Below are 14,917 nucleotides of genomic sequence, written 5' to 3' on the forward strand. Positions count from 1 at the left end.
TTCACTGATTTTATCTTTAAAGACAACTGAAATTTTGGTATACATTCATTACATTTAAAATATTTTATTTGATAAAAGAAAAATAACTACATTGCAGAGACGTTAATAATAAATTACAACAATATAATACCTGCAACATAAGATCACCGTCCTTATCTGAAACACTACTTACCAATTTAATTAATACAGATCCCAGGGTGGTAACTTCTTAAAATAAAGAATCAATCAGAAAACAAAGGATATTCAGTCCAACAGTCATTTTAATTAATAAAAAATGTATCTACTATTTTGTAAAGATATTGTCTTCTTTGGGGTTAAATCTTTTATTAACCATTTCCTTAATTTCACCAAAAAATAGGAATACATATTTTTAAGAACAATAATGCTTCCCTAAAACAAGTCTTTTTATCTTAGGTAGAAGACAGCAAACATTCCTCATATATTATCACCATGAATTTTTCCTGACAGGTTTTCAAGTCCCGTATTCATACCAAAATTTTATCTTGATTTAGTAACTAGACAAAAAGGCTGGCTTCATTTGTATGAACAGTTTTTTCAAATATGTATGTACTTGGATGCCCTTAAATTCCCCAAGTAGAAAGAAATGCTTTCCACGAAGCTGCTTATTCCTAGTAACCCACATCAGAGCTGACACATGAAAAATGGTGAAATTACTGAAGGTAGTCCAGCCTGAATAAGGACTACTTTATTAGTTCAGGTACTTGCATCTCCCTAATTTTCATATTAATCATGTGTCCATCTTTCTCTGAAATAGGGCCATCATGCTTCATGTCAGAATTTAGCATGTAAGTAAAATGCATAGTGCTTCAAATCTCAATTGAAAATATTTGTGTGGAGAGAACAGAATGACTGATCTTATTATCACTAACGAAGTGTGAATTCCTAAAATGTTCAATTTTAGACTTGAAACTGGAAAAGTAGTATGAAGACATTTATAAAATCAATGATGACCACATACAGCCCTTAGCCCCCCAAAAAGATAACAAAAATACAATGCTCTTGTCTAAGAGAGTTGCTGCACCCTATAATGTACCAATGCTATATATTTCTCATCAATTTTTATCGTTTCCCCTGATTAAATAAATACCGACTCGTAAAGTATTACCATCATATCAATTGTCACCAGATGCAAGTGTATGTTATCTAAGTATTAACTATCATGAAAAAATGGCAGCTTTGTTCTTTAGAAGCTATAATATGGTACCAGCCATTCCTAAATTTCCCTAATGCGTTATCAATTTTATAGAAAAGTGCTATTCTTTCTGTACTAGTCTGTAGCCAAAAGGGAGGAAAAGTCTTTAAACAAGTACTTTTTCCCTTGGTTAAATATTGCTATATATTCATGGTAAATAAAAGGTTTGTTGATGTAGGAGAAAACGTGTTGGTAGGTTAAATTTTTCCATATTACTAGAAGACTGAAACCGAGGTCAGCTAAATATTTAATGGATATAGAACTATCCATTAAAAATTCAAATGAATATAAATTGCTATGATATAAAACATATCATCAACATCATCATCTATATAGATGGGTACCATATTTGCATCACATTCTTTTTAGATGCTGTGTCTGGAATGCTGCTAGCTTATTCTTCTTTTTCATAAAAGACAATCACTAAATTCCTAGTTAAAGCTCAGATACCTCAAGTTACTAATAGCATAAACTTGTAACAAACAAGTCTAGAGACATTTAAAAACCAGCCTGCTGGCTGGGCGCGGTGGCTCATGCCTGTAATCCCAGCACTTTGGGAGGCCAAAGCAGGTGGATCACAAGGTCAGGAGATCAAGACCATCCTGGCCAACATGGTGAAACCCCGTCTCTACTAAAAATACAAAAATTAGCTGGGCATGGTGGCACGCGCCTGTAGTCCCAGCTACTTGGGAGGCTGAAGCAGGAGAATCTCTTGAACCCGGGAGGCATAGGTTGCAATGAGCTAAGATCACGCCACTGCACTCCAGCCTGGCAACAGAGCGAGACTCTATCTCAAAAAAAGAAAAAAAAAAGCAAAAAGGAAAAAAAAAAACAAAAACACCCTGCTCTAGAAATGGAAAAAACAAACAAAAAAACAAAATACTTGTTTTTCTAGGAGGTGCACAGAAATCCATTCTATATGTTAACTATCCTATCTGATTGTGTAGACATTGCCTAGATTATTAAAACCATCTAGTAACTGATAGGTAATTGCTCATTTGTTGACTGCAGCAGCATATAGCAGCAGACAGAAGCTGTGAGGGAAGCCATCCTTCCTTGCTAATATAACATGTAGAACTTGCTGCTACTGCAACACTTAATGCTCACAGTACTGAGTCATCTTTAATGCAAACACACATTTTCTGCCTTGCTTCTATGTTTTCCATTATAATGCAACACAAAAACAGTGTACATTTCATTCCATCCCTACGAGGTTTGCATAAGCAGTTCCAAGTCAGACTAAATATTGTATTGCTCTTATTACAGTGGATCAATATTTAAAAGTTTAGGAATTAAATATTTTATTTTTTTGGTATGCTCTCTGCAACTATTATGAACTTTTCACAGCTCCTTCATTCATGGGAAATCTGTAGGGTTTCCTTTTTTTAAATGTAAGGCTGTTATTTGTTTCCCCAAACAGAAGCAGATCAGAGTTAACGAATAAGTTCAATAAATCACTTCTTACTTGGTGTTATTAAGAACACTATGCTTCTTCATATAAAGAAAGAGACTTTTCTACAAGGCATGTATCCTTTATTATAATAAAAGTTTGCTAACAAAAAAACGAATCAAGTACATCTTTAAGTATACAATTTCTCTCTTCATTTTTATAATAGCAGATTTTTTTTTTTTTTTTTTGGCATCCATCTCTTTACTTGACACAGGTATTTCTCACACTAAATTAAGACAACCTATCCTAAGAAAAGCATGTCCTGAGCTGTTTGGTTGAAATTTTCCACAAAATAAGAAACCAAGAGGCTGTTTATACATTTGCCTTAAAAGAAGTAGGCTAATTATGTCAACTGATTAATACGTGAAGTTCTTTGTCCAATTATTAAAAGTACAAAGAGATCAGGGAGCAATTTAAATGTCTAATGCACCTCAAATCCTTTTTTTTTCCAAAGGTAATTATAATTGTAAGCAAAGTTACTCTAGATAGGCCCCTTAGGTTACACGCAGGTTTAAATAAAATCGTAACAATAACATTACCTCATTGGCCAGGTCCAGGAGCACTGGGGCAGCTCCATTTTTCACCACTCCATTCAGGTACCTAGACAAGACAAAGCCAAGTGGTAATGCAGTGACAAGAAAAGGCCAGCATAGACCTGTCAGCATCCCCTGTGTATATACATGTTTCTCCTGGGCAAATGCCACACTCAACTCTAGTTAAAGTAAGCTACTTTCATAGGAAAGCATTGAAGGGAAAAACATAACACAAACAACTCACCTCAAAACCACTGGCAACTAAGAAGCTGAAGGTGGGGGCAGAAGGTGTAAATACTTAGGTCTCCCTTGTTTTCTTTCACCTCCTAACATATAAAGCAAACAAGAGGAACCATCCATATCACTCTGCCTTGTCTCTACCACAGACAACCATTGCATGGAAAGGAAAGAAGTTGGCTTACATAGTTTGAGAAAAGCATTCATGCACCCATCTTGCCTTTTCCTTTACCTGTTTCACAGGGCTGCTTGACCCCTTATTAAGAAAACAATGGTACAGACATGTCATCAGTGGGTCAGCACACCTGTGATAGGCAATACAAGCCATCACCTTATCTGCCCTGGATTTGTGTAAGAACCTCCAGCTCTCATTATCCTGTCACTCCACTGGAAAAAAACACATAACTCCCCAAAATCCCCAAACAAAACAAAACCCCATGGTTTTGTTGGGGTGATTGGGGAATCACCCCTATGGAAGCTGGGGTGATTTTTTTCTTTTTTTACAAAAATTTGAATGTGTCATTCCCCTCATTATAACACTTCAAGGCCCCACATTAAAATCTCAAGATTAAATTATAACCATTCAACAGCTCTTGTAATGTTCTTCATAATCTAGTTTCTACCTGCTCTACTCTGCCAGCCTCATCTCTAGTCACTGTCTCCCGCTCCCATCCCTCACCTGGATAACTCATGATTCAATTCAGATGTCACCTTCTTTGATCCACTACCATATAAGTTAAGTGCTCCTCATATGCAATTGAGGAATGCCCTGTACATCTTTCTATCATGTAACATAGCATATGGTATTTGCCTATTACTTGGCTACCTCAAACCCATCCCCCACTGTAATGTTGAAAGCTTCATGAAGATTGGAGAATTGTATTTTATTCAATTTATTATGCCTACCAAGTACTTTGTTTATGGTAGGTGGTTATATAATAAAAAAATCACCTTATATTTTTCCTTTAACAAATAAAAAATTAAATAATTTTTAAAAACCATATTGGACAAGAAAGCAGAATTAGGTATGGAAATTTTCCCTACAGCATATTATTTGAGTGAATAAGCTCTGCGTATTTGTCTGAGAGTAATAAAGTCAACAGGTGAGGTCTTCCATATAATTGCCAGAAGCAGGTACTAAATTATATTATTTCATGAGTATATTTATAAAGTTGTATAATTTTCCTGTAAGCAAAGTGGGGTAATAGCAAATTGTTTAAGGTGAGGAGAACCTCTAGATCATTGTAACTTCAAAATAATTCAGACAAAGCAATTTTCCACATTTTGGGGCCACCCTTGAATGTATTATTTGGAGAACTAATTGGAAAATAAGGACATTCAGAAGCAAGAGGAAAAAACAGATAAATAAAACAAGGCAAAACATCAATTTTTCACAAACAAGTCCACTGCCCTATACTACCCAAGGAACCGCCAATCCGTTCAGTCAAGTCAGACCGGCTGACTGTGTGCCTGTAGCCACCAAGAGTGCGTATGTACTACGGTTTCTGATTCTGGGTCAGCGTATTTAAGCCTATACCAATATTGGGACGTCTTTACAGCTTTCTACTTCAGTTTCAGTTACCTGACAAGTATGTTGGAGCGCTATGTGTCAGGCCTTATTCCAGGTTCTGAAGAAGCAATGGGGGGAAAAAAAAACCATTCATGGTCCCATCATCACAGAGATTATATTACAGTGGTGACACAAACAATAAAAAGGCAGGGAGATAAATATACAGTATAATGGTATATGCTAGAATAAAATGTAAACTTAGATGGGTTGTTCAGGAAGCCCCTCTCTGAGGGAGTGACACTCGAGTAGAGATCAGCATGAAAAGAAGGAGCATGCCATGGCGAGAGCTGACTGCAAACAGTGAAAGAGAGTAGCAGCTAGATGCCAGACTACCTCCTATACCAGAGATCTGTTGCTTTAAGTCAAAATGACATGGCTTCATGTAAAAGTTGCATCAATCATTATACTACTAATGACCGGTGAAGCACTTCTATCAAGTTTAAAGAAACAGAAGATGATTAAACCATAATTACAATCCTCTGTATCTATATAGTCTGTATAATATTAAAAGCATGACCATACTTAATACTGTGGAAATTCCTAATTATGAGGTTGGTAAAGCTTCCCAGTTGGTCATATAAAGAAACCAAACCCCAGGGCACTGATAAAACCCATCTGGGCTCTCTTAGATGGTAAACAATAAAGCTATAGAACCCTGATCCCTCAAGGCCTAGTGAGGTGCCACATACGTTGAACATGGTGGATCTGCTCTAAATGTATTTGTTTTCCAATCTGTTTCCCAACTATAACCTATAACACCTCATAAGTGGTAGGAAAAAAAATTAAGTTTAATTTAAGGTTATATTTGTCTTTTCTGGAAACTTTAATTATCCCCCACATCAAAGTGACAGATCAGGCTTTATTTAAATTTTCAGATATGCAATCAAAGGGACATACTAATTACTGAAAATATTCCATAAAGACATAATTAGAAAATCCTAATAGTACCTTTCTCTGCATCCTCATCATAATCTTGTGCAAACTTACAGCATTGCACTTTTCACATTGGTATAATGGTTTGCTTCTGTCTCCAGCTACCCTGAACGCTCTTTGGGGTAGGGCTACACAAATGAATGTTAAACCTTCATCCAACCCTGGCAAACATCCGAATTGCAACTGGGATATATGGATGTCATTCTCAACACTACATGAAGGTGACCTGGGCTTTATTCCTAATGCCCAGGAGAATTCATGTGTCTCTGCATTCTTGCTAGCATTGAGTTGATACCAATTAAGAATTCAAAGACTGTATTTTTTTTTTTTTTTTTTTTTTGAGATGAAGTCTTGCTCTGTCACCCAGGCTGGAGTGCAGTGGTGCAATCTCGGCTCACTGCAACCTTCGCCTCCTGGGTTCAAGCAATTCTCCTGCCTCAGTCTCCCAAGTAGCTGAGATTACAGGTGCGTGCCACCACACCTGGCTAGTTTTTGTGCTTTTAGTAGAGATGCGGTTTTGCCATGTTGGCTAAGCTGGTCTCGATCTCCTGATCTCAGGTGATCCACTTGTGTCTGCCTCCCATCAAAATCTGTATTTTACATGATTTCATCATGGTTAACAGAAACCTCATAATATCCAGATAGTAGAAAATGTTTTCTGGCTGGGCACGGTGGCTCAGACCTGTAATCCCAGCACTTTGGGGGGCCAAGGCGGGTGGATCATTTGAGACCAGGAGTTTGAGACCTTCCTGCACAGCATGGTGAAACCTTGTCTCTACTAAAAGCACAAAAATTAGCCCAGCATGGTGGTGCATGCCTGTAATCCCAACTACTCGGGAGGCTGAGGCACAAGAATCACTTGAACCTGGGAGGTGGAGGTTGCAGTGAGCCGAGATTGCACCACTGCACTGCAGCCTGAGTGACAGAGAAAGGTTCTGTCTCAAATAATAAATAAATAAATAAATAAATAAATAAATAAATAAATAAATAAATAAAAGTGTTCTCAAGCTTTGGAATTATTGAAGAAATTTTCTCAGTTCTCCATGTTGTATATAAATAGACACAGCTTGAGAGTTTACTTTGAAAATATCTCTATTCTTTCACACTGTACTAATGCCATTTTATTTCTAAACAGGAAAGATTCTTGGTGAAATTTGTTTAGGTTCGCCTAAATTGGTGCACATGAGCATAAGTGCACATGCACACAGTTGGTCAGATCTGCAAGTCCCCATCAATAGCAAAGTTTAGAAATATTGTCTCCATTTCCTCCCTTCTCCCAGCACACTGGCGGAGGAGCCAGCTTTAGCAGCGTTAGAAGATCAGAACTACAGAACTTTATTCAGATGTTCACATGTAAAAAAGGTTGGCTTAAATATGATATTGGTAACATATATGTGACAAAAATAGTTTCTGAAAATTGGACCACTTTTTTGTTCAATTAGCACCATCTACTTTACACTCAGTATGCCCCATTTACAATGCTAAAAACCAACAATACAAATGTAAGACACAGTACCTGCCTTCAACTGTCCTTTTTGGTGGGAAAAGAGCTGTGTACGTAAGTATGTAAAATGCAGCAAGAGAAGTGCTAACAGAGGTATGTCTATACAGAGTGCTGTGGGAGTTGCAAGAATTATCGATTCAGGGTGTCCGGGGCAACTTGCTTATGTAGTAGTCTAGAAATAAACTTATCATCTTTACTAGTTTGTAGGGAAGCAGAAGGTGTTCCAAGCTGAGAGAAAACACTCAGTGACAGGGTTGTGGATCTTCTTAGGCCAGAGCATGGAGAACTTTGCCTTATATTTGAAATGAGTACATATTAGTTTCATCTTAGATATAAATGAGTCTTTCACACTCAAAAAACATCATAAAATGGGCCTTCTCTGAGGACCTTTTAAGGCTGATTTCACCCATAGGATGTGTACCTGTTAGTCCTCTTGTAGCAAAGCTAGATGATGACATATAGCTTCTGTACAAATTCATTTTAACTGGCAAATAGGCATCAGGAATGGAGCCCAGGTCATCTTAATATAGTATTAAGGATGACATCCTTATATCCCAATTGCAATTCAGATCTTTGCCAGAGTTGGATGAGGGTCCATCATTCATTTGTTTTTGTGTAGCCCTACCCCAAAGAGCGTTCAGGGTAGCTAGAGACAGAAGCAAACCATTATACCAGTGTGAAAAGTGCAATGCTGTAAGTTTGCACAAGATACTATGAGGATGCAGAGAAAGGTACCATTAGGATTTTCTAATTATGTCTTTATGGAATATTTTCAGTAATTAGTATGTCCCTTTGATTACATATCTGAAAATTTAAATAAAGCCTGATCTGTCACTTTGATGTGGGGGATAATTAAAGCTTCCTGAAAAGACAAATACAACCTCAAATTAGACTTTTTTTTTCCTAGCACTTCTTATGAAGTGTTATAGGATATAGTTGGGAAACAGATTGGAAAACAAATACATTTAGAGCAGATCCACCCTGTTCAACATATGCAACCAGGAAAACATTTCTAGACAGTAGTTTGGCAATATGTAATACTTTTATAAAATGTTCACATTGTTTGCACCAATAATTACATATATAGAAATATTTAAAAAACTAATTCAAAATGCAGTCTCATGTATCAAGATGTTTATCACAGTATTATTTACAATAATAGAACATTGGAGGCCAGGCACAGTGGTTCATGCCTGTAATCCCAGCACTTTGGGAGGCCGAGGAAGGCTGATCACGAGATCAGGAGATCAAGACCATCCTGGCTAGCACGGTGAAACTCTGTCTCTATTAAAAATACAAAAAATTAGCCGGGTGTGGTGGCGGGCGCCTGTAGTCCCAGCTGCTCGGGAGGCTGAGGCAGGAGAGTGGCGTGAACCCAGGAGGCGGAGCTTGCAGTGAGCTGAGATCACACCACTGCACTCCAGCCTGGGCGACAGAGCGAGACTCCGTCTCAAAAAAAAAAAAAAAAAAAAAAAGAACATTGGAAACATATATGCTCAACAAAGGAATAATTCAGTACATTATGATACTTCCATATGATGAAATAAGGCAATCAAAAAATGTTTACAAAAAGCTTTTTACAAAATAATATTATGTCATATACATTTTTCCAGGTGTAAAACTCAGGATTCACAATTGCTTATATAATATGACCTCATCAACATAAAAATGGGCTGACAAAAGACTAAAATGAAAAATGCCAGTAGAGATCTCTGAGTGGCACAATTATAGGCAATCATTCATTCCTTTTTAATACTATCACAAATGTGCTTTATTTTCACAATAGCTGAGTATTACTTTATAAAAGAAAAAAATTAAATACAATTGCCATTAACATTTTCAAATTGCTTAAATATATTTTGATATAACAAATACAATTTGGCTTTATTCTAATCTGCTGGAAAACAAACAAAAACCTTTTAAAGCCAATTTACCTTAGCACAGACAGGAACATTTGACCTGCACATTTCAAACAAAAGGCTACTGAGGTCAATCCATCTGAAAGGTAACAACATGGCCTGTCTTCAAGCGCAAAGTGCAGGGCAGAAAGTCAGACAGCAGGTTGGTAAAGTCAGAAAGTGGTTAGACTGCTTTCTTCTGAGACTGTCCATTACCGTCTAACTTCATGCTTTTGTTTCAAATGCTGTAACTCTTAGAAATAATTGAGACTGTCACATTTAAATAAACTTAAAGAAATCTATTTATGTATTCTCATTATTACCCACTCAACTGTTCATCATTGGGTATACTTAAAGGTATTTATTTCTGGGCCAGGCACGGTGGCTCAGGCATGTAATCCCAGCACTTTGGGAGGCTGAGGTGGGAGATCACTTGAGGCCAGAAGTTCAAGACCAGCCTGGGCAAGGGAGCAAGACCCTGTCTCTATAAATTTTTTTTTTTAATTAGCTAGTCATGGTGGTGTGCACCTGTAGTCCCAGCTACTCAGGAGACTGAGGCAGTCGGATTGCCTGAGGCCAAGAGTTTGAGGCTGCAGTGAGTTTTGATCGTGTCACTGCACCTCAGACTGGGTGGCAAAGAGAGACACTGTCTCAAAAAGAAAAAAAAAAGATATTTATTTATTTATGGCCTATACTACCCAGATAATCCAACAAAAGTATATTCATACTTCAATAATTATACTTTTTAATGAAACTTAGATTTGAAATAGCAGCATCTAGTGATCCTAAAAATCATGTATTAATAATTAAAACAACCTTCTTACAATGAGGCAAATAAGTATCAGAGGGCAGCCCCATTACCTGTTAGTGGATCTCCGAATTTCTAGGAAAAGAGAGCATTTTCCTTTAAAATGCTCTATTTTCCTTTGTATACATTACAAGCCTTTAAAATCCAGACATAAAATCATACTTTTATATGACAGCCTAGGACTATATGTTTACAAACAAGAATGTATTTTTTGGCATGTAAATAACCTTCAGTGCTTCTTTGAAGAGTCTGGATGCCAACACAGTTGCAGGCTTCACAGCACTTCATGGGCCATTTTTAATTTCATATGTATAATTTAGGTTATGACTTTAATTTGAATGTCAATTTCACCAAGAAGGTTATGACTTTTGAATAAATCATCAAACTTTACAAAGTCTTGTTTAGAGAGGATCTCTCCTAGACACAAAAATGTGTGTGTGTGTGTGTGTGTCTGTGTCTGTGTGTGTGTAATGAGTGCATGTTATCTTTGACAGGTATTACTACTCAAAACAAAGCATATCTTTTACCACATATTGCAGTGAATAATTTTTTTTAAAAAACCTAACTTCTGCAGCTTTCCTGTTAAATATCCCTTTCTTGATTCTAAATAAAATGACTACTGAAACACGACACCAATATTTTATCCACATATTTATTTCATTCATAAAATTTTTATGCATAAAAATCATTCATCTAAAATCAGTGGTGTCATTCTCACCACAGAAAGGTTCATCTGTCAATCCTAAGTATAATAATTTAAGAGCAGATTTCAAACAGTTTTCATTTCCAATGTGCCCTTGAAAGATTTAAGAAACCAACTAACAATTTCTAATGCAAACCATTATCATTTAGTGTTATAAATTATTCAGTCATATTACAATGACAATACAAATTTTAGAATAAAAAATCAGAGTTATTTTAAAGATTGTTTGTTTCAGAAGAAGTTGAAATCTATTTATAATAAATTAGGCTGAAATTAAAATATCTTCTGGATACTATGCTGTTGATTTAATACCCAAGGTTGTCTTTTAAAAATACAAAATCCCCTTTAAAATGTGACCCTTATACACTACAATGTATCTCCATGTGCCTTTACTCGATACATTTTTTTCATTTCTAAAATGGATATCCTAATACCTATGATGCAAAATACACGACATCCAAATTCAATCTTCTTTTTTCAACTTGCTAATCTAAGAAATGAAAATTGGTTTGAGAACTTTCAAATATATGTAGATATATGTATATATGAGCATATGCATTTAGACAGGATATGCACTTATAATAAGTTTCAAGTAGCCAACTGAGATTTCATAATATTGTAACTACATCTCACATAGTATGTGCACACACACACATAAGTCAAGACAGCCTTACCATACTCTTTAGATCTACAAAACAAAGCATTTGAAAACTCATTCAAAAACATACTAAAAGTTTTGAATAAAAGACTTAAAACACAATGTCTTGGGATATGATATAGAAAATTAATAACCTAACTTATTCATAATTATTATTACAATTAATAGGTACTATGATACCCTCTAGTGGGGCAGGAAGGTCATACCTCTGGTAATAACTTTCAATTGCTTCCGAAGTATGATGTTTGGCATGTGTTCTTTTAATGTGTTTCTGAAAGAAAAAAAAAAAACAAATATTTGGTATGTCACAGATGAGGTTCAAAACAAGAATGACATTATGTCTTCAGCCCAATGACTAGCACATAGGGAACACTGAATAATAGCTTGGGAATTCTGGTGATGGCAGGACTTCTTTTCCTTCTACTCTATGAACCTATGCATTTTAATCTCTATTGCTTGGCTGGGATGTCTTCAGACTGTACCACAAGGTACAGTATATATGTAAAAGCCAACAGGGTCATAGTAATTGAATCTAAATAAGTTTGCTTAGGGCTACAGAGGGCAAATAAAAACTTGTTCCCTCTTTCAACCTTTGTATTAATTTTCCATCGATTCAATTCCATCTCAGTCCTCTGCACTCTAGTTTTACAATCCAATTGCCATTTTTAACCAGGAAGAACATTGCTTAAAAACAACTTATTTGAAAACTACAAAAAGTAATTCCATAGAGACTTGCCACTTGACTGACACCTGTCATCTCATGATAAATGACTCCATTTTCTGCCTCTCTTGCCTTCTGCCACTCCAGCAATGGTCATTTATCATCATCTCTGTCAGCAATGGAAAGCGGCACTGACAGTGCAAGTCAGCAAACATTTAGCACATGGAACCACGCAACACAGGGAAATTATTATTGTCAGAATAATAATGGTTTAGCATAATTTATTACAGGTCCACCAAATAAGCAAAGGCTAGATGTTATTAGACAGATGGATGGGTAGGCTTGGCAGGCCTCCACCGAGACGCAGGCGGTGCTTGATGTGGAAAGGAGAACATCCTCCAACCCAATCAGAGAGCTGGCAGTTCAATTACAAAGAAATAAAGGGACATTCATCATTCAATTAGGCACCTGTCAACCCTCACAAAGGAGAAAACTTCTAACCTGGTACTCCTGGGAGAAGATGCTCAGCAGAGTGGCCTGCGATTGACTGGAACAAATAAAAGAAGGACAAAGTTAATTACTGGAGTGCACGGCAAAGAAACAAAAGAGAAAGGAGCTTCAAAGGTAGGCCTGCTGCCCTGTAATCTAACAGAACATGAAAACAAGTGTGGAAAAGTTGTTCCAGATGAACACCTCGAACAAAGGCTTCCTGCTGCTGGGTCAAGGAGAGAGAAAAAAGGAAAGGGGAAAATATGGGCTCAAAGCAGCTATCACATTATTTTGATTTTTTTAAACTTTAGAATGATTGTAAATCATATTTGTAGAATGCAATGGTGTTAAAGGGGACCACGAGAAAGCAAGGCTTATCTCCATTAATAAGTGACACAGTTCAGTCTCATAAACAGTAGAGAACATATACTTCATTCATTGAGAATGTTCTGAAATTAATTTTGTTAGCCGACAGGTATCCTCCTCTACAGCTATCCCAGTTTCAGGGGGAAAACTTTGGTCTTTACTAGAAGTAGCACAGTGGTCACTGGAACATTCCCACCAATACTGGCGTGCTATGAAAATAGAAGCTTTCACAGCAGGAAGCAGAGGTCCTTGGAGTGAATCATTCCTAAAGACTGCCCTAAGCCTTATTCATCCAAGACAACACACAATGTCAAACACCTGGCAATGAAGCAACCTGAAAAACGTTCTTCCCAAGTGGGAATTTTCCTTTTGCAATTGTTAACATTTAGAAATGGAATGGAATTTTTCCTTCTCTAAAAAGCAATCAATACCCCACTGCTACTCTTTTCGACTGTCCTTTACAGACACGTCTAACTTACCGTATCTTGAAAACAATTATTTCTATTTTCCTACTAAACGCTATCTGAATAGATTACATTTTAGATAATTCGACTTTTATAGGATGCCAAAGTACTGTGAATACATTTTTTTCTATTTATAAATGAAAAAATCTCTTAAGCTCATCACAGGTAATTTGGGGAATGTGAAATAAAGTGACACCATATTTGTTTACTCATTGTCTAGGTGTTGTCATCTTCTGGATGACATTACAAATTTGGCTTCTAACTTTCCACCCTTACCAAATTACAAGAGTAGGTTAAGAAAAAAATACCCTAAATGTTTACCAAGGAAACTGATACATTATTAAAAGAATATTTCAATAACTCAAAAGTACAGAGAAATGATTAAATACAATTATAAATCCATTATAGTCTGGTTTTTTCAATTTCCCTTTAAAACTGAAAAGCCCCTTTGAAAGAGCCAATTTTATATAAAATCTTCCTATTTAGCCTGGCTTGACCGAGCTTAACATCCAAATCACATACCCTAGTAGGGCTGCTGACAATAATCTTCTGGGGGGGTGGGGAGGCAAAATGAAGCCCAAATCTTTGTAAACGCTTAATAAATTAATGTTAGATATTTATGTGCCATAAATAGACCCCCTCCTCATTGTATAGCAAAATACACTTATGTTATTAACCATTTAATGGTACACAACATGTCATTCTTTGGGCTTCAAAAAAGATGATAGAAATAAACATATTTGCAATGAGAAAGTTAGGGACCAATGACCAATGAAAAGAAAACTAAACTGTAAATAAAACATAGCATAACTGTAGATGCCCAGAATGGGAAGAGGTAGTTAGAGAAATAAGCTCAAGAATAAATAGTTCAAAATGAGAAGCTGGTCAGGAGTTGAGAGTACTGTATAAGTCAAGGATAGGACAACGTCTTTAGCTAGAAAAATGTCTTCAAACTGCTTAGAATTTAATTCAGCTAAAACCATGGACAGAGCCTGTGAAGCAACTCAGTTTTTCTACGGCCGAGAGGGTTAGAGTGATTTTTGCCAGCTTACACTGGGAGTAAAAACTGGCTAGAACTATTAATAAAAAGAGAAAACCACTTACGTATACATAGTAACAACAGAAAGACAGATTCGGGTCCAAAATGTTTTGGTTTTGTTTAACTAATTCAAAGCTGTAGAGAATAAAGTGAACTTTGCTAGGTAGTCTGCCAGCCAACTATCTCTTTCTGTATGTGCTAACCTTATAGAAGAGTGTTCTGACCAAATGTCACACCATAAGGAGCAGGCAAGTAGTTTTAGTACAACCAAGACATTGACTTCAGTGTATATTATTTGTACTTTCTTCCAACGTGTTAATGCTGAGAAGGGACACCAGAGGGAAATGCTGGGCAGGTGGGGAGAGGAGCAGAGTCCCACGATCTCAAGGCT

General features: G+C 36.5%; 1 protein-coding gene across 5 annotated transcripts in view; it reads right to left on the reverse strand.

The window, feature by feature from the left end:
* C6H15orf41 (chromosome 6 C15orf41 homolog) overlaps nt 1–14,917 on the reverse strand; it is a 232,561-nt gene that overhangs the window by 150,452 nt on the left and 67,192 nt on the right. For all 5 annotated transcript variants that reach the window (XR_004030476.1, XM_030814344.1, XM_003272804.4 and 2 more), the window contains exons 2-4: nt 12,670–12,715; nt 11,714–11,778; nt 3,203–3,263 (exon numbers count right to left, since the gene is read on the reverse strand). Coding sequence is in view for 4 of the 5 variants with exons in the window: in XM_030814344.1 (XP_030670204.1) it covers nt 3,203–3,263; nt 11,714–11,778; nt 12,670–12,715 (172 nt within the window). In the remaining variant the exon portion in view is untranslated. The remainder of the gene's footprint in view (nt 1–3,202; nt 3,264–11,713; nt 11,779–12,669; nt 12,716–14,917) is intronic.

Source organism: Nomascus leucogenys, chromosome 6, assembly GCF_006542625.1.
Source record: "Nomascus leucogenys isolate Asia chromosome 6, Asia_NLE_v1, whole genome shotgun sequence".
NCBI classification, from domain to species: domain Eukaryota; kingdom Metazoa; phylum Chordata; class Mammalia; order Primates; family Hylobatidae; genus Nomascus; species Nomascus leucogenys.